At 38.1% G+C, this 21502-nt stretch overlaps 1 protein-coding gene across 1 annotated transcript in view; it reads right to left on the reverse strand.

The window, feature by feature from the left end:
• Positions 1-7055: 7055 nt before the first annotated feature.
• Positions 7056-21502, reverse strand: part of ccbe1 (collagen and calcium binding EGF domains 1) — a 57698-nt gene continuing 43251 nt past the window's right edge. The window contains exons 7-12 of the mRNA XM_046868259.1: positions 18897-19003; positions 15113-15221; positions 14247-14386; positions 11753-11788; positions 9923-9958; positions 7056-7432 (exon numbers count right to left, since the gene is read on the reverse strand). Of these exons, the coding sequence (XP_046724215.1) occupies positions 7205-7432; positions 9923-9958; positions 11753-11788; positions 14247-14386; positions 15113-15221; positions 18897-19003 (656 nt within the window). The 3' untranslated portion in view covers positions 7056-7204. The remainder of the gene's footprint in view (positions 7433-9922; positions 9959-11752; positions 11789-14246; positions 14387-15112; positions 15222-18896; positions 19004-21502) is intronic.

A 21502-nucleotide genomic window follows, 5' to 3' on the forward strand; every position in this document is an offset into this window, starting at 1 on the left:
ATGTAGCTCTGTATTGTGTTATGTAGCTCTGTGTCCTGTTATGTGGCTCTGTATTGTGTTATGTAGCTCTGTGTCCTGTTATGTAGCTCTGTATTGTGTTATGTAGCTCTGTGTCCTGTTATGTAGCTCTGTATTGTGTTATGTAGCTCTGTATTGTGTTATGTAGCTCTGTGTCCTGTTATGTAGCTCTGTATTGTGTTATGTAGCTCTGTATTGTGTTATGTAGCTCTGTGTCCTGTTATGTAGCTCTGTGTTGTTTTTTGTAGCTCCAGGGTTCTGGAGAAACGTTGTCTCGTTTCACTGTGTACAGCATTAACTATATATATATATGGTTGAAATGACAATAAAAGCTTCTTGATTAATTTGACAATATCAGACTGACAGACAGACAGACAGCAGGAGTGAACAAGAAGCTCGCAGCCCATTTTAATCTCATGTTAGAAGCATCTATATTTACACATGTATTTACATATGTAATATCATCAGAAGGTTGTATTTTATCGTCTTCTCGAATTCATTCTGAATCTTTCAGCTTCTTACAGAGCCGAGTTTTTTTTTATACTTGTTTTTGTTTTCTTTAATTGGAGCTGATGAGCGACTAATTGGTGGCCTTTTTCTTTATAGAGCGAGACATCATGAGCAAAGTTAATAAGAGGCTTTGGATGAATGAAAGAGTCCTCTTCCAGCACGATGAAGGGGATAGAGGGAAAGAGGGGGTGACGAAGGAAAGTTGAGGATATCCCTTTGTTTCTGGCTTTCTCTCAACTTTCCCTCTTTCTCTTGCCTGCAGGTATCTGAAAAGCGAGTTAGGAGCACAGAGGTGAGCACTCGTCCAGATAAAGAAATCCTTTCTGTATTGTTTTTTCGGGTCCTTCATTTTTGGCGTGGTTATAAACGAGAAAAAGGGGAAAAAGAGAGAGAGAGAGAGAGAGAGAGAGAGAGAGAGAGAGAGAGAGAGAGAGAGAAAGGGAGAGAGAGAGTGAGAGAGAGCGAAAGGGAGAGAGAGAGAGAGAGAGAGAAGGGCACTTCTGAATGCACTTTATTGAGGATGAATAGTGAGAAAAGGCTTCACACAGGACTGTGTTGGACCACTCCAGTCTAATGTTTCAATACATTCGCTCTCTCTCTAAGGTTTTGTCTCTGAAACACACACACACACACACACACACACACACACACACACACACACACACACTGGTGGTCCTTTGTGTGTGGAACCCTGTCAGGTTAAAACATACACTCGATTATAATAAAACAAGGCACATAAGAAACCCCGTTTGGAGGTTTTGAAGTTATATATTCATATTAGATTAGATTAGATTAGATTAGATTAGATTAGAGTAAATTAGATTAGATTCAAGTTAGATAAAAAGTTTCTTATGAAGATCCAGATTAGCAACTTACATGACCGAAATAGACTCCCAATTCTTTCCCTAAGACAGTTTATGACTCCAGGCATCAACAGTTTCACTTGTGAATCACACTGATGGTGTCCGTCTCTGAGCTCATCAATGCAGAAGAGGGCAGATAGATCTTTGATTTTGGGAAGAGATTAGACACCTGCCTTTGAGTGCCTTTGCATGAAGAATAAATGCTCTGTCTTCTCTGTCCTTCCTGTCCAACATTCTCTTTCGCATGTCATGTCTTATTTTGAAGACATAATGTTCTCATCTATGCTAAACACAGATCAGGAATAACAATATGACCACCTGCCTAATATTGTGTTAGTTCCTCTTTTGCTGCTAAAACAGTCCTGAGCATCAACAACATGAACGTCTTCAGCAGTTTGAGCTACAGGAGTTCGTTTGTTGGATCAGAACCACATGGACCAGCCTTCGCTCCTCACATGCATCAATGAACCTCGACCGCCACCGACCCTGTCGCTGGTTCACCACTGTTCCTTCCTTCCTCCCACTTTTGATAATTACTGACCACTGCAGACCAGAAACATCCCACTAGGATGTTGGAGACGCTCTGACCCAGTCGTCTAGACGTCACAATTTGTCAAACTCGCTGAAATCCTTACGCTCGTCCATTTTTCTGCTTCTAACATCAACTTTGACAAAAGTTGGACAAAATGTTCACAAGTTTGAACAAAATGTTTTCTTGCTGCTACGATATATTCTTGTTAGATCTCCTTCCTTCAGAAAAATCAGTGAGATAACGGAAGGATTGAGAACAGCTGAGTCTCCGGCTGCAGGAGTTGAGAATTGAAAACCCTTTCTATGTTTATTTACTGTATAGTATGTACTTGTGTGCTGTGGAAATAAATACTGTGTGGAAAGAAAAACACACAACTTTCACTGTACATAATTTCATTCAGATAATCACTCAGAGGATCAAGAAAACTCCGACTTCACCAATTATCGTTTAATGATTTATATATTAGTTCTCAACAACGATCAGACACTGGATTTAGGAATTATTTGTGGATTTAAGTTTTAGTTCTGACATGCTTTTCTGCTCAGCACATCTGTAAACAGCACATCTGTAAACAGTGGTTAATTGAGGTAATTCCCTGACCAAATCACCTTTAAAGTCTTTGTATCGGGTGTCAAAAACTCTGACGTGTGTGATTAGGTATTAGTGTTAATATCTTGTGATTGTTCTGAGATGCTTTTCTGTTTAACTCATATGTAAAGAGCGGTTATTCATTCATTCTTGTTAAAAGTAAACGTTTTTGTTTGACTCACCCTCGTAAAATAAATAAAGTACAATAACCAAATCAGGATTTTTTTTCACCAACAAGATTTAATGTGTGACAAAAAAATAAATAAAAAAAATTTTGTTTAATGATACACTTGCTTTTCTATTGACCTGATTCCATTACATTTCATTTGTTCAACCTTTTGAAAGCTTTGTGTGGAATAAATGTGGATTTACAGCACTCATAGTGAAATGTTCACTCAGGAAGAAAGAATTTTTGAATGATATTGTAATTTTTCACGTTGTCACGTCATCATTATTTGGTGCTGTTGCATGCGTGGTCCATTTGTAAAAAGGAAGTCACATCCTGGTGGGGTTACGATTGTGAAAAACACGTTGTAAGATCAGAAAAAGGGCAACGAACTTCTAGAAAAGCATCACATATAAACAGAACATTTAACGCTACGCTCCAATATCCCTCATTTTCCTGGAAAAAAAAATCCACCATTGGCTTTTTGGTTTCTTCTCTGCCTGTGGTCGTATAATTGGCTGGCCAAATATTTGCCCTGGCTAATTTGTAGTGTTATTCTCACACTAAGTAATCCATTAGCTCTCAATAGAGAGCATTGTGTACAGGCAGAAAGGCAGCATTTGCATCTCCTTTGTCATTTAAATGTCACATTTCCTCCTCGCTGTGAGACTTAACTTCTTAATGAATAGCTGATGAAAACAAAAAGAAAGCAAACGGAAAGAAAACGGAAAGTAGTCCAGGGTGAAGGTGTAATGGGCGTAACGGGGAATTACTGTGAATATTTTACAAATGATAACTGACAGCATTTATTTTAGTTTGATGTATATATACTGTATATTTTTTTTTTCCCCAAGTTTTGTCGTCAAGACGACTTTTCTGAGATGCTTTTCTGCTCAACACGTCTGTAAAGAGTGGTTATACAAACTATAGCAGCTTTTCCAACCACAGAAAAAGCTCTTCAGAAGGTGTTGGAGGGCAATAATTATGACACATGGTATTAAAAATAAATGTCAATAAATTTTGATCTGAGATGCTTTTCTGCTCAACACGGGTGTACAGAGTGGCTACTTCAGATCCGCGTTAGCCAATTTAACCACATCACGGATTCTTTAATGTGTGCATCAGGTGTCAATCATTTCTACAAATGATTTGTCCTCATATTCTTTTGGAGGTCACACTACTATTTTATCACGAGCTGATACTCGCAGCCGGTCGACACATCGAGCGACCTCACCTCAGGGGTCAGAGGTCAAACACTCTCTCTGGAGTGTCCCTCATTATCCATTATCCTGGATCAGCAGGGGCGATTGAAAGTGAGTGTTGTGTCCTCGTCCCTCCTGACAAATCCCCCCCCCACTTCCCCTGCCCACCCCACTGAGTGAGACGCCCCCGAGGGCCGCTGCAAAGCCGAAGTCCTTCATTCAGAAATCCGTCCGAACAGCAGGGATCGGGATAAGACCGGCCTGCGCTGTTTGTGTTACAACACTGTGTGTTTGTGTTGAACAGTGAAAGCAGAGATTGAGCTAAAAGACGCTAATCCCGCACCCCTTTTTCACACCACGTTAACCTCGTCTCAACTCCATACAGCACTAATTACAAGCTCGGACTAAATCACGCTAATTACAGGCTCAAAACGCAGAATTAGCAGCATATTTAATCGTGGATAAAGAGTTTGTGTAACTCATTAAGCTGAGATTAACTTCTTCAGGTTTTATTACTAATATAACATCAACACACTCCATCGAATGCCTTATCGTTTTAGGGTAGTATATATATATATATATATATATATATATATATATATATATATATATATATATATATATATATATATATATAAACAATTGTTAATAAATTAGTATGATATGAGAGGATTAGATCAATTGAAGCTGTGATGTTATTTATAACAATAAAATAAAAATTATTTTATCTTTTTTATTCTTAAAAATCACTCAACATAATTTTACATTTCATTTTTACATTTTTAAAGTAAGATTTCATTCTTTATTTTTTATTTTACTGTGTTAAGTTGAATATTTAAATATATCTTTTTTTTATATTTATGTGTTTATTTTTTACTTTTTTCCAAGGTGGCTTTTGCTGCCACCTTGTGGTCAGAAATCAAACCTCTCACAATTCTAATGTGTTGCAGAAATCGCCTGTAGTTGCTGCCACCTAGCGGTTACAACGAATCATAAACTTATTTATTATTTATTATTAATAATATACGAATAATGGTGTAATAATAATCATTAATATAAATAACAATTTTACAAAAAAAAAATACATTCGTAAACACATGCATTTACAATATTTGAAAGGAATACTGTTAAGAATATTATGAATATTTCTATTAGGACTTATTTAGTTTTCTTCTAACAGTATTTTTTGTCAAATTTCTGGCAAGAAATCTAATTAGTAGAAATGATTTGTTAGTTTGTTTATTAATTACCATCTTTCCTGAATAGCCAAATTAAGTGGTTGTTTTTTCTACCCTCATTATCAAGATGTGTAATTTTATTTTATTTTTTTAATGTTTCAGTGTGCCAATATTTCTGAGGTTAAATTGAGGACACTGTAAGTGGTGAGGGGAGTTTTTACACCAAACCGAGTATTAAGTGTAACACACACACACACACACACACACACACACACACACACACACACACACACACACCGTTTTTATCCTGTGTGTTCAGTTTCTTTTTTATCCTAATCACACCCATGTTTGTATAATGGAAATGAAAATGTTGCCTTTTCCCCTCATGCAGAAATCACAGCCAGTGGAAAAGAAAAAAAGGTTTTCAGACGAATTCTGCATTTTTGAGGAGACTCACGCCTCATTTCTGCAGGATCGAGATCATCTGAGCGTGAAACAATGTGGAGGAAGAAGGAAAAAATGTAGGAAATCAACGAGTGTTTTTTTGTCTTCAATGCTGGATGTTGAAAATAAGTGGTGTTTATGTGTATGTGTGTGTGTGTGTGTGTGTTGGTGGGGGTTCCCATGCTGACCCTGTACACCACTAAAAGTTGAAAGTAGTCCGGTCTGATTAAAGTAATTTTCTTTTCATTATGTGGATGGCCATGTGTGTGTGTGTGTGTGTGTGTGTGTGTGTGTGTGTGTGTGTGTGTGTGTGTGTGTGTGTGTGTGTGTGTGTGGGCGTGGCTTACCAGGAAAGAGATGCACCAGGATGCACCATGGGAAGAAAACGAGATGCTCTGGGTGATGATCTGCTCAGAAACCTGGAGTCCTGGTGCTGGAGGTGAGCATGTGGATGTCACTTTGATGTTACGTTCCACCTACCAAACCACTGAACACCCCTTCATGATTACAGTGTCCTCTTTTAGCAGGATATGGATCTGCACATCCACACTGCAACACATTATTCAGGAATGGTTCAAGGAACATGATGAAGGTTTCAAGGTATAGACTCATCAGATCTCAGGCCGATCGAGTAGCCCTGGGATGTGCAGGACAAACAAGTCCGATCCATGGAGGCTTCACCGCAGAACCTACAGGACTTAAAGGATCAGCACTCACTACTTCAGAGATGTTGTGGAGTCCAGGTCTCTATGAGTCAAAGGTGTTTTGGAGGCACGGGGAGGAGCTACACAATATTAGGCAGGTTTTAATAAATAAATGTAAATAGAAGTTTGCATGTATATTATTATTATTATTATTATTATTATTATTATGATACTGATGATGATGATGATGATGATGATGATGATTATAGGAAAGTGATACTCTGATCCTCATGATTCTTCTCTCTTGCTTTCTTTGGTCTTAATAATTTTCACATGTTCACATTTTTTGGAACTCATAAGTCATGCAGTGAAAATACTGAAGGTCAGTGCTGAGCTGCAGAAGGTCAAACACACATCATGCTGTCGAGATGAACATGCTGGAGATGAAGGAAGGAACAGAACAGGTGATGAAAAGGGCAAATAATTTACAGGACAAGCAAAAGACTTATAGGACAGTGGGAATGTGTGTGTGTGTGTGTATATGAGTGTGTGAGTGTGTGTGTGTGTGTGTGTGTGTGTGTGTGTGTGTGTGTGTGTGTAATATGGAGAAAGGAGAAAGGAATGTCAGACCACCATCACGCTCCAACATTCCACAGTCAGAATCAGATCTATTATATACGATAAAATCTGAAAATAATTGTTAATTAAATGTAATTAAACTCCCAGTAAATTGTAAATTTATGATTTTGTATAAAGGTCACATTCTGGCTACTTGCTTTACATCCCAATTGGTCAGAATCTTTCCATCATCACTGAATAAATCCTGAACAATTTGGATTTAATTAAAATTTTTACCCTCCATTGTGTTTCTCTGTACAACAAAAGATTCACTTAGACGAGAAGAATCATAAATATTTACAACTTTTATGTTAAAAAAATAGAATTTCATACAAAGCAATACATTCAGGGCTTCGTGTAAAAGAGTATGGCGTTAAATAAACATTTTGAACTTCTCGCTCTCTTCGCACCAATCAGTTCTTTTCTGAAATGAAAAACTTCTCAGATCTTCCAGTCAGGATCAGGAGAAGCAGCAGGAGATTTCCGTTTCCGTCTTAATGGACCATTGGATTTGGAATCCTCTCCGGAGCCCAAGTCCACGCCGTCCTTCCAGAAATCCTCAGCAGGCGACGGCATCTGCTTGCCGAACACCTTCTGCTGCAGCTCTGCGATGTCGTTACGGATGTCGGCCATGAGCAGTAGGAGGAAGTCGAACGATCCTGGAGGTCCCTGAACAGCACAATGGGAGCTCATATTAGCTGCTACCAACTAACGTCAACAAAAATATCCAACCTGCTAAATACCTTCAGATTTCTATCCGCTAGCTTCAACTGTATGAGTCACATTCTAAGGATGACGATAATTTAGGGATTTATTACAAAACAGCGAGAACTGATTTGCTCAATCTAACGTCTAATCTGAGCTAGTCTAATCTAGTTCGAGATAAGAAAGGCTAGCTAACGTTAGTGATATCAGATGAGAGATTCCTGATGTTAAAACTAGAATTAAATTATAAATAATAAATATATTGTAGCGCTCTCTGTTCAGCGCGCAGTCTCACATGTAAAAACAAACAGAACGTAGTATCAGTGATTCACCTCTAGAGGCCGCTCTCTTAATGAGAGCAGACCGGAAAAACTATCGCTATGGATTTTTGCCGATAGCCGATAGTTCCAGCGATCAACTATCATTTTTGATTTCTCAGCAAAATCGATAAATCGGTTGACCTCTATTTAAAATAATAATGATAAATGTCTTCTAGCTATTCAGGCTCCTGTTTACTAATATTACAAACAACAACTGCTAATTTTATGTTGCCAGTTGTGGATGATTTACAGAAAATAACTGTTCTTGAGTTTGTATTTCAAGGATGAATCCCAGAAAAGAAAAACTCAAAGTGTGTAATGTATAAATATGCACCCATTATAATATCATTAAGATTTAAACAATACAGACTATACAATATAATATACAATAAACAAAATTGATTTAAAATTGTTTTCTTTTCCCTACAAATTTAATACCTGCCCAATTTAAAGTGTTAACTTATGATTACGCTTATGATTTCTCTACGATTCTTTCTTTAAATCACACTGTAGGCAATAAATCGATTTAATTTAATAAATCTATTTTCATTAACTCCGCCCACTTCTTTATGCTTTAATGTAGAAACAACCAAAAATGTAATTACTGCAAATGTTGAATACATTTTTTCCAGGTTTGTACGTGTTTATGTTTAAGTAAAATCTTGTCTGTGATTCTATAATTTGCACTTTATTATTTAATGCACTTTGGATTTCCTCCAATGTAAAGAGTGTATCGCTGAATAGACACCAGAACTCTAAAATCCCATCTGTCCTCCATTTTTCTGTCATAATTCTAATTAATTATGTTTCACAGGCAATGTTTCAAAGTCAATGTAAAAACCAGTGTAGCGTAAATCTACAAAGCCATATTTCTTTGCCTCCTATAAATAAAACAGCAGAGTAGTGCCCATTGACCTTTGACCTCTTGAACGAACCGTGCTACAAATCACCACTGCTTTTTACTTCTGCACTTGTGACTGCGTTGGGGGGGGAGGGGCGGGGGCGTAGGGGTTATAATGAGAAACAAATGTCTGTCTGCCCTCTGATGGACATTCAACAACCTGCACTGAAACAGATCAGATGGTGTTGATAAATTTTATATTACAGATGCATAATCACAGGTTTATATTAATACCATCTCATTTCTATAGCAACAGCTTATTCACAGGGACGTGTACTAAACTTTGGAAGGAGTCTCCAGTGTTTCAAGGTTTTGCGTTTTTTCAGATAACGCCAAGCTACTTTTTTTGTCTTGTCTTAGTTTTATTGTTTATAACCTTTGATAAAGAAATGAAGAGATGCTGGTGAGGGACTCACTGTTTATCGCTGCTATAACATGACTTTGAACAGGAACTGATCTGTTTCGAGGACGTTCCACAACATGAAATGTGGCTATAAATGGATAAAAAGTTAAATAAAGAGTAATATAATAATCGATCAACTCTGAACATCATAAGACTCTGTCATTGATTCTTTTCCTATAAGTGCATTACATCAAGAGTTTTTATGTAAAAAAAATCAAGCATCCATTGTTAGGTGTGAAGACGTGAACGTTTTAACGTTCCACCATGTTGGCCATCTTAGTTTTGTTAGATGATCATAATATAGCAAATCCTGGATGATTTCGACAGCCCATGGTGTCAGAGGAATGTAATGGCAGCCATAACTCACCATTGGTTGTTGTTTAGAAATGTAAAAAATGCTGCATTGTTTGGCAACGCAGTTAATGTGTGCTCAAGGAGTTCATCATCTAGAACGTTCCCTGGAGCTCAGTTTCTCACAGCAGCTCACGCTCTAACGCCTCACTGATAGAAGGTATGATCGTTGATCGTGACGACTCCCAGCAGAGCTTTTTTCCCCCTCACCCTGACCGAGAGTTCTAACACGTTCCAAATAAATTCCCACGATCCTCCACACAATCCTCCATGATCCTCCGCTGATCCCTGTACAGTCCCTACAGACAACATGAAAAAAGCACCAGATACCAAAACATGACCTGAATATCGGAAACAGGAAGCATGGGTCCAGAAGTGTGTGTCCAAGAGGTCAAAGGTCAACGGTACTCGAGAAGGGCAAGACAAGGTGACCAGAGGGAAACACGGCGAGAAGAAGTGGCATGATGGGAGGTTCTTACCGGAGGTCCGGAAGGTCCAGGAGCCCCTTTCTCCCCCTGGAGGATCCGAAAAAATATTTAGGTTAGTGGGATTACAGTGAACAAGTCGTACAGAACGGCTTAATGTTCCACCATCACACGGGAAATAAAAACATGCTTTCAATCTGACACCTTTCGCTCTGTATTTCAGTCCTCATTCTCATTCAGATTTGTTTTAATCACCAAACACTAAGGATAAAGCCAACAAAGTATTTGTGAATGTGTGTGTGTGTGTGTGTGTGTGTGTGTGTGTGTGTGTGTGTGTGTGTGTGTTTGTGTGTAAATGTGTGTGAATGTTATCCCAGTGCTGGTTCCTCGCTCCATTTAGAATCGGGCTGTAGCTCATTTGGGTAAAAGGTATGACGACGTGAATTGTACTCGACCTCGGTGAAGGGATTAGTGAAGGTCTTGAGGTCATGCAAGGGCAGAAAGCACGGCCAGATGTTCTCCATTCTGCTCTGGAGAGCTGAAAAATATAATGGCAACATCCCCTGTGTGTGTGTGTGTGTGTGTGTGTGTGTGTGTGTGTGTGTGTGTGTGTGTAGGAAGTTGACCTTGAACTATTCATATTTCTCATTCTTGGGAAAAGTCTGATTGATAGTGCTTAATTGGCACTAATTTAAGCAAATGTATTTAATCCTAATTAAACATTTTAAATAAAACCAGGGTGCCAATAGTTACGGAGGTGACTATAATATACATGACCGGTATTCAGGTTTTTTTTAAGTAAAAAAATAAACACATTACAAAGCATATGCTAGTAAAATTAAGAAAACTAGTTATAGATTGCTTATTAACATAATAATGAATAAAGCTGTGAGCAGCGATGTGTGGGGCCCAGGCACAATTTCTCTAACAGCGCCCCCAGTGGCCAGGTTCTGCCAAGTAACCTAAAAAACTCCAGAGATGACGGTGAATAAAGTGAGCAATCCCTGTTGAAAGCTGAATGGTTCCATTGTGGGTTTTTTTAGTAACCTGATCATCATTAGTTCAATATGAGTATAAAGTAAATATGATAAGGTGAGTATATTATGAGTATAATATGAGTATAAGGTGAGTATATTATGAGTATAATATGAGTATAAGGTGAGTATAATATGAGTATAATATGAGTATAAAGTAAATATGATGAGGTGAGTATAATATGAGTATAAGGTGAGAATAATATGAGTATAATGTCAGTATATTGTAAATATAATTTGAGTAGAATATGAGTATAATAAGAGTATAAGGTGAGTATAATATGATTATAATATGAGTATAATTTGAGTATAATATGAGTATAATATGAGTATAAGGTGAGTATAATATGAGTATAATGTCAGTATAATGTAAGAGGATTTTGTGATATTAACAGAATGTTGTTGCTGTTTTCAGGCTCGGATGATTTTCTGACACTTCATCTATTTACAGCAGGTTGTTGTTAAACTCGTGAGCTGAGGTAATGAAATCTGCACTGCATTAGCGTTGTTGTGTGTAAGCGCTTGACTCATTCGAATAAAACGCCACAAATATTTGGCTTTAGAATGAAACAACGTTTTGTTTCAGCTGCTGGAATCTCACAGTTTAATCAGTCTTTCACACACACACACACACACACACACACACACACACACACACACACACACACACACACATTCTTTCTCTTATTATGTGTGTATGACATTTTTCATTATTGATTGGACTCCAGGGGAGCTGAAAACATACACACACACAGACACACACATAGACCCACACATACAAACACACACACACACACACACACACACACACACACACACACACACACATACACACAAAAACACATATTACCTTTATGCCATCTCTGCCTGAAGCACCGGGAGGACCCTGGACACACACACACACACACACACACACACACACACACACACACACACACACACACACACAGGGCATTACTCTTTTTAAATACACACTTTAAATTAAAACACTTACAGTACACATAAGAGTGATAATAAATAATGTTATAATAATAATAATTAATAATAAGAATAATAAGAATAAGAATTATTACTATAAACAATCTATTAAGTTATTACATATTATTCTAGTAATAAGTACATAATGACAGCAATAATAATAATAATAATAATTTTAATAATAATAATAATAATAATAATAATAATAATAATAATTATTATTATTATTAATTTATTTTTGTTTGACTTTTTTTCAGATATTCTGTGAATTCACTCTTCCTTTATGAAATGTTAGAACAGAAACCCAGCTTGCGTTGAAGATGCTGTATGTTAGATCTGATTCTGGATCTGTTAAAGTTCCCATAACATGTTCTGATCAGGTTCCTTTACACTCTTACTCGTTTGTCAGCATGTGAAGGCAAAAATAAAGAAATAAAGCAGCAGTGTTCACGCTTTCGGAGGTCATGTGACCCTCTGAGCTGCGGGGTGTCGAGAGTGTAAGTTTCAGCGCCCATTATATTATAAATAAGCTTTTTTCCCTTCAACAATGCTGGAGATTAGAAGGTCAATATGAGAATGTTAGACTATAAAAGGTATCAATATGAAGAAAGGAATATTCGAATTATCAACATTATAGTACATACAGTATGCAGTACGCTAACTCGCTAAGTTTATAATTCTGCTTGCTAATGCTGCTCTCTGTGCTAATACTGATGTGTTCCCACGTTCTGTATGATGCTAAAGCTCCTGCTATAAAGGTTTCATTATAGCCTTTTACATTCATGACAAAATTCAGAACATCGTGCGCTTGTGCTGGAGATACGAAGCAGAACTGGGGAGCTGAGGAACGTGGTGTGTTGTGCTCGAGTTGTTCCTGTGCAGCTGCACTGCTTTTCCCTCCGGAGGGTCAGTGAAGGTCAGAGAACTAAACTCAACCTGATCGTGAGCTGGACACCTGCAGCTTCACTTCACTGAAGCACCGCTGTGATAATACAGTCGGGTTTTTAATGTTTACTGTGATGTATCCTCGAATAAAAAAGATATAAAGCTGTAGAATTCTGGATTCTGATTGGCTGATAGCAGAGGCTAGTATGTTGGAGATTTACAATATAAAACAGATTCAAAAAGACTAATAATCATTTTATTTATTTATTTATTTATTTATTTATTTATTTATTTATTTATTTATACAGAAACGTTTCCTATAAGGAGTTGTTTACTATTAATGTTAAGGAAAGAGTCTCCAGTGTCTGCGATTTAACTGAACGTTTTTTCTTTCTTATACAGTTAATAACTGTTAAACTTAATTCGGTTAAGGTTTAATTTATTCAAAATAAATAAAAATGCTATTTAAGTCTAATTTATAAACTAATATGACTTGTAACTATTCTAGTGCAGAGTTTGAGATTCACGACTCACATTGGAAAATTTTATGACTCACAACTTGACATATTTTATATCATATAACTTACATTTTGTCTCATTATGACATACTTTAAGGTATATGACACTTTGACTCATAAATCAAGTACAATTTAAAGGATTGTGTCCTACATTTTCATTCAGAGTTCAGATTTTTATACAAACAATTCATTTGCACAAACCATCTGTACTGTACTGGTTGATGCTGCAGTGTTGCCATGTTTACTGTCTCTTTATCTCATGTTGTCCATTTTTCTTTTGGACTAAATGTTGCACATGTTGCACTTTATGTAGTTAGTTTTGAGTTTTGTGTAGTTCTGTGTTTCTTTTTGTTACTTTATGTTGTGTGATGGATTTAATTGTAAGCGTGTGACTCTTGGTTTGATTACGAAAGCTTTGTAGTTTGAATTTAATTCCGTTCAATTCAATTCAATTAAAATCAAATTAATTTTATTTCCATTGCGCTTTTTTTTACAATGGAAATTGTCTTCATAATGGAGAAAAATGCAAAAGTGTTGGCATATAAAGTCGATTTGAGCTGTGAGTTCAAATGTGGGAAGATTTTAAGATATAAAGTTATAATTTCATTTGTTCTATAAAGTTTTTGATTCAACTCAACTCAAACAGGCACACGACTTATACAGTAAATCTATACAGTAATTTTACTTAATTTAATCTGTTAACAAATATTTCTTGATATTAAATATTTGTACATAATAAAATTTTATAATTGAATGTATTTCTATTATTATTATCTAATACTAATGATTAAATATTGTTTAGTGATGTTTATAACCACCTTATCTCTGTAAAGCTGCTTTGAGACAATGCCTATTGTTTAAAGAGCTCTAGAAATAAAACTAAACTGAATATTCAAAGATTTATATTTACGATGACGTGACCGGGTCATGTGACAATAAGTGGTTTAGTAATCGGAATCTCACCACCGGTCCACGTCGGCCCTGTTTGATGTGCGTGAGGTCCGGCGAAGGACCCATTGGCCCCATTGGGCCCCGAGGACCTGGCAGACCTGGAGCACCGGCTCTACCTGGGGGTCCAGGAGAACCTTTAGGACCAGGAACTCCTGAGCAAGAGAAAGAGTAAGTGCAATGTATATGAGAATTTAACCTTGTCTTCAACAGTAATATCTTATGACTAGCATAACCGTAGCATTTTTATGGAAAAACTGTACAGTGCATAACATCATTCAACAGAATCTCGATGTCAAAACATGACATACTTTTAACATGTCTGTGAATGGTAATAAAATCATTTCCAGAGGTTTGTAAGGCTTGGTTTGACCAAAATTGCAGGTCAGGAACTAATCGTTACGCCCTGAATTGTAATTCTATGAAACGATACACCGTTTCGAGGCCTGAGGTCTGCACACAGATTTACCAGACTTTCCAGATTTTCAGTATAATACGAGGAAACAGGAGAAAAAGTTGCTGAAGAGTAAAGCTCGAACCATCGGGTAGTGTAACAAGAGAACTGAAGTGCTAGAGTGCTGATTTATGGTGCGCTAACATGAAGCATATGAAATCGAACATAGGAAAGAGAACACGCAATGTACATGAAGTTCGAGCAGCTGAGGTCAGAACATTTATTATTTATCAACAAGGAAGCCCAAAAGCTTCTCGGAAATGTAGCTAACAACATAGTGAGCTAGCAATTAAAACTTTTCTGGAACTATTGACGTTTCCCTCAGACGTGTCCCATACGTTCCACAATCTTCACCTCATCGCCGATATCTCATGTTAAGGTAGTAAAACGGTAAAACAAAAAGACGTGTCAGAGATCTAAAGCTCACCAGGAGGTCCGGGTTGTCCAGGAGGTCCAGGCAGGAACGAATGTCCTGTCAACATCTTCTCATTGGTCATCTGCTTGTTCACCTCAGTGGTGCTCACCAGCATGGACATCTGCGTACAGGACAGAGGGATGGTTTGTGTACAAGATCTGAGCCTGGACTCGCTAACATCTAAAAAAATATTTATTTCAGATTTTATTGTAATCTGCTGAATCAGTCTTATCATTAGCCTAGCATTAAACATTCTACCTAGCATCTCACACAGTGTTTTTAAGACGCAGGTTTTCACGTAATTAGCCGAGGCTTAAATGTTCTACCTTGTGCCTCATTCACTGTTAGAAAATAGCTAGCTACAAGTTCTAATGCTACTAGCTTGACTACGGTTTAATAGCCTCACGATAGCTTACACTGTGTATGGTATTCAGTAATGGAAAATAGCTAACTTTGAAACACCAATGCTACTCGAAGGACTTGATGGTTTTGTAGAATTGCAGTCATTTTTCCTAGCTTTTAGCTTTTCCTCCAACTAGTCCACACTCGTAGTTTCCACCTAGCAGTTTATACAGTGTTGGGAAATAACTAGTAGTGATGGGTCGTTGGGTCGTTTTATGATCAGTTCGGTTATTTTGAACAAGTTTTTAATGTGACTCAGAAGAAAGAGTCGTCTCAAAGAGCGTTTTGTTCATTTTCTACTGGATGCGACACGAGCAAAGCATTGCGAAATCTTCGTTGGTTAGGTACAAGAAACAGAATTGAGTAATTCATCTCACGAGTCCTCTGGTCGTTCGTTCTTTTGCCACGTGACCCCCATATACACTGTGCAATGCAACAGATCAGGGGTTTTTTTTTGGTCTAAATCTTTATTCTTACATTATTTATTACAATAATTATGGGAGTTATGTGACGAAGAAACGAACGACTTGGACCAGAAGATATAAGCTACAGAGCTACTAATTCTGTTTATTCTAATTTGTCCTTTGAAATAAAGCCAACAGTAGTTTTTCAACTAGTTCCTTTGTTCGCATGACTAAACTAGCTCGTTATTTCAGTCATAGCTGAAGCTAGCATTTCTGATGTTTTATATGATATATTTTTCAACATTCAACTCAAACAAAGACATGGAACTAGGAGTGAGTTGTTAAAAGTAAAAGAATATCATCGTGGATAATAAGCAGAAGTGCTGCAGTGGTTTTAGATGGCGCGGTCCTGACACGATGGCATGACAAACACTATAGCGGAGAGGGAAAGAACACGAGTGTGTGCTAACCTTTAGCACGTAATCGGAGCCGTAAGCTATAACATGTGCAAGCGGCGAGCGGTGAGTAATGCGTGTCCGTGTCTACACATCAGTGCGCCGCTTTTACGAGGCCCGTGTTCCACCAAGCTGCACTTCAAAGCTTCTCTCTCAGCGTGGGAGGGAAATATCCTTTACCTGCTGAACCCTCAAGCCTCAGACAGCGTGACACACACACACACACACACACACACACACACACACACACACACACACACGTGACCTCCAGAGATCACCGGCTAGCCAGCACACAGCCACGCGTAGCCTCGGGCTTCGTCCATAAATCTGTGAGCGTCTGGATTCGGAGCAATTTAAAAGCCATTTGGAGTTTGCTTCGGTGGGGTTTTTTTTGTAGAACGTCTGTTGAACGTGTTTCACTTCCTGTATTTCCCACGATCCGCGTGTCAAACGTGCGACGTGTTCTCTGAGCAAAATCGCAAAGGACTAATGAGAAACACAAGACGACGAGATCTCGACAAGCTGAAGTAATCAAACAACATGTTCACTTTACAGCAAATGCACACGATCCAGTGGAACATGTGTGTGTGTGTGTGTGTGTGTGTGTGTGTGTGTGTGTGTGTGTGTATGTGTGTGTGTGTGTTTATGGGGGGGGAGGGGGATTGTTAAGTTTGCATCTTTGGTTTTGTATTGAAGCTACCAGGCTAATAAAGCTACAGTCAAGGAAACATCAAAGTCTATTAAACGTCTAACTATTTGTCTCTTTGACTGTCTGTTAGTCCCTCAATGTCTCTCTGTCTGTCTCTAAGTTTCTCTGTCTGTCTCTCTCTCTTCAGCATCTCTCTTTCCTCTTTCAATCTCTGTTTGATTGTCTCTCTCTGTCTCTCTCCCAGTTAGTGTTTCTCTGTCTCTCTCTCTCTCTCTCTCTCTCTCTCTGTGTGTTTCTACCTGTCTATCTGACTCTTTGTCTGTTTCTTACACTTTCTTTTGTTGATCTCTCTTTTCTATGCCTGTCTTTCAGTGTCTGTCTTACTGTCTCTCTGTCTTTCTTTTTGGCTCTCTTTTCTCTCTGTTTGTCTTTGTGTCTCTCTGTTTCTCTTAGTCTTTCCATTTCTTTCTCTCTCTCTGTATGTCTGTTTCTCACACTTTCATTCTTTTTCTCGATCTGTCTGTTTGTCTGGCTCTCTGTCCCTCTGCCTGAATTTCTGTCTCCCAGTGTCTCTGTTTCTTTCTGTCTCTTTGTTTGTCTGTCTTTAGCACTTTCTCTATTAATCTCTGTCCATCTCTTTGTCATTCTCTTTGTTACTCTGTCTTTTAGTCTTTTCAGTCTTCTAGTCTCTTTGTTTCTCTTTGTCTGTCCCTCTGTCCCTCTATCTCTCTGTTTCTCTGTCTGTCTCTCATTCACTTTGTCTCTTTGTGGTTTTTCCCTTTCTGTTTCTTAGTCTTCCTGTTTATTTAAGTCGCTCTGTTTGTTTGTCCCTCACACTTTCTTCTCACATCTTTCTCTCTCTCTGTTTGTCTCTTACACTCTTTTATTTCTCTCTGTCTGTCTTTCATTCTCTGTATCTTTATACACATCTCTGCCTATCTATTTCTCTATCTGCTTTTATGGGTTTTTAACTATCTCTCAGTCTATCTGTCTTTCAACATCTTTCCACAGCCTCTCTCACTTTTTTATTCTTTCAGTCTGTTTCCTTCTCTCAGTCATTCTCACTGGTCTCTCATCATCCACTTTCCGATGGCCTTCTCTCATCCCTCCCCTTGTTTTCTCCTCTGATTCTCGATCTCCACTGTTTCCTGCATAGTTCTCTCTCTCTCTCTCTCTCTCTCTCTCTCTCTCTCTCTCTGTTTGTCTCTTACACTCTTTTATTTCTCTCTGTCTGTCTCTCTCTCTCTCTCACACTTGTTTTTCTCTCTCTTTCTCTCTCTCTCTCTCTCTCTCACACTTGTTTTCTCTCTCTCTCTCTCTCTCTCTCTCTCTCTCTCTCTCTAAGCAGATCCAAATTAATAATCCATCCATCATGCTGTTGCAGGCTGAGAGCTGAATGACGATAGTTCTCGCTGAGGGATGAAAGATCACATCGAGGTCACGTGAAGGCCACGTGGGGGGCAGGCTCTGCACTAGCAGGTCATTTCAATCACATTTCATTAGCCTGTAAACTCCCCGTTTGTCCCTAAGGTCCCGTACAAAGTCTATAACGTACCTGTTCATGAAACCATATAAAATGTTTACTGAGTTTTAAACAGCGACGGATTAATAAGACAAAACAAACCAAAGCTCCAACTCCACAGCTCAGGTGTTTTCATGCTCAGATTTCTCCCAGAGAAATCCTTCACCCTCATCCAGAGCCACTTACAATTATCTCTTTCATACACCTGAGCAGTTGAGGGTTAAAGGCCTTGCTCATGGGCCCAGTGGTGGGAGTGCTGGGATTTGAGCTCATGACCTTCTGGTCAGAAGTCCAACCCCTTAACCACTGAGCTACCACATCTCAAACCCCTCAACATTCATGACATTCAAGATGTAGTCAGTACCTTCTGTTTGAGTTGGAAAACATTTATTTTGATTTGATGAAAGTCTTCACACGTGGCCGAGCAGGTTCCTGCCTTCATCACGTTATCAGACTTCTCAAAAAGAGGGTCTGGAAAAAACACACCATAAGAGACAGAAGAAGAAATAAATAATAAAGAAAAAAATATTAATCTGAGGAAATAACACATAATAAACTCATAAATACAAAGGGACAAAGTTCCTGGTATTCAGAGTCGGTTTATGCACTTAAATATATGTATACAGCCATACTGGAAGCTGTGTTAACGTTTTTTTAATAATCGTTGTCTCTGAGATGAATCATTTTCAGTAGAATAAATCTTGACCTTTGGGGGATAGAAAAAACAGATTTAAAAGGAAAGTGTTTGTTTGTTGTTTGATTTATAATGTAATATAAAAGCAAGAGATCATTAAAATTCAAGGACATGACTGGAATTAAGTTTTGAACACTCGTTATTGAACAATGCAAAGAACAGCACTTGATCCAGCACATCAGGCCATTTTGGATTAGATTAATTTTTTTATTTATCTTATGTTCGTGGTTTATTTTACGCACCGATTAACGAAGCCACAAGATGCTAAAATTAAAGGCAGTGAATTACATGGGATGCGTGCGATTTTACTATATTTGTACAATTTTAATTCATTGGTTTCATTACATTCATATACTTTTTGTGTTTGTAATGCTGTGTTTGGTAGAAGGTTCGGTTTTGATTGCAGGTGACCTCAGATCAGAATTCCTACATGGGAGTGCCGGAGCTGTAACTCCAGATCAACAGGGAATGACTGTTTAGTTAGCTAGCTAACCTATTGCTACTAAAGGACACGCCTGTTGACCTGCTTTCTTGCCATACTTTACAGAATTAAGAAAGTATACTAAATAAAACAAAGAATTTTTACAGGTCCAAGACGTTCTGATCCAGAGAATGGGTTCTGTTCTTCATATTCCTTGAATTTATGTATAAGAACTGAAATTATTCTGTTTATAAAATCTGCTAAAAGTATACATCCTCCATCTCCCAACCTCCCATCCATTCAAAGGAAACATGAATTAACTTGATAACCTTCACAACACACACACACACACACACACACACACACACACACACACACACACACACACACACACACACGCACATCCGCTCACTCCCTGATAAACTCAGTGGTCTGGAATGTCCATACATCTGGCATTTGAAAGCTTGTTGATGATGATGATGATGATGTGCAAGAGCCATCATCATCGTCATCATCATCATCATCATCATCATCATCATCATCATCATCATCCTCCTGTTCCTCATCGTGTGTGTCCCTAATTGACCCAGAAAAAGGAAGCAGCCGGATGGAGTAACACGAGAACTGGGTTAATGTTCATGCTCTGTGTCATTATGCAGAGGAACGGATCAGTGAGCATCTTAAAAGAAAAACAGGAAATTCCCCGATTAAACAAGACGCTTGAGATCACATGATCAGGGAATCATCATATCAGGGAATAAATAAAAAGTGTTTCAAGATATCATCCATCTTTCATATGTTATACAGCGCAATGTCACTTCCGCACCCATCCTACTGGTCAGTCTACGGACTTCCTTAATTTCCCAAAGATGAAGATAAGGCTCAAAGGTCACCGTTTTGATACCAGATGTGGCACGAACAGTGGGAGCACTGAATCGCTGTTCAATGGGGACTATTTTGAAGGTCATAAATAAATGTAAGAAATGTAGATAAATAAAGTACTTTTTTGTAAACAGAGCGAGTCTCCAAACTTTTTAATACCACCTCTAATATGACAAGGAAAAGTCTCATTTTTTCTTTCATTGTCCACCTCTGAAACTGGAGACTCCTTCAAATAAACATCAGATAAACATCTCCGCACATAATTACAAATAATTCACGCTGTTTTTATCTGTATTATAGATGGAGCGTTCATGTAAAAGAATTGTTGCTATAGAAACTATAACGTGTCAGAACGAGTGCATTAATGCAACATAAACCCACAGTCCCATATAATAATTCATCTCAACTGCTTCTTTATAGGTGATAAAATAAAGAGAGAAGGAGACAGAGAGAGAGAGAGAGGAAGAAAGAGAAGAAACAGATGATAAACTCTAGAGAGCGTTTCAGCAATGCACTGCTTCATTACAAGTGCAAACCTGCTGCATATCGTGTGTGTGTGTGTGTGTGTGTGTGTGTGTGTGTGTGTGTGTGTGTGTGTGTGTGTGTGGGAACCAGAACACTTTAAAAGAGAAAAAAAGACGAGAGGAAGACAGAGGGGGGGTTTATTTGAACAGGCAGTGAAAGGAGTGGGTTAATGACTACCAGGTGATGCGACTCAGAAGTTGATGCTCTATTAATGTGATGGTGTACACAGCGAGGGACGTGTTTGTGCACCGGGGGAAATGTAGCAGAAAACTGACAGAGAGAGAGAGAGAGAGAGAGAGAGAGAGAGAGAGAGAGAGAGAGAGAGAGCTGGTGTCGAAGCATAAGAAAAGTCAGAAGTAAAGAAGAGATGAAGAGACAGTGGTGTGATTTTTCATCCACCTGTTTTTTTTTTTCAGAATTTTCAAATGTGTGTGAAAAGAAATTATGT

The sequence above is a fragment of the Silurus meridionalis genome, chromosome 15 (assembly GCF_014805685.1).
Source record: "Silurus meridionalis isolate SWU-2019-XX chromosome 15, ASM1480568v1, whole genome shotgun sequence".
In the NCBI taxonomy this organism is placed as follows: domain Eukaryota; kingdom Metazoa; phylum Chordata; class Actinopteri; order Siluriformes; family Siluridae; genus Silurus; species Silurus meridionalis.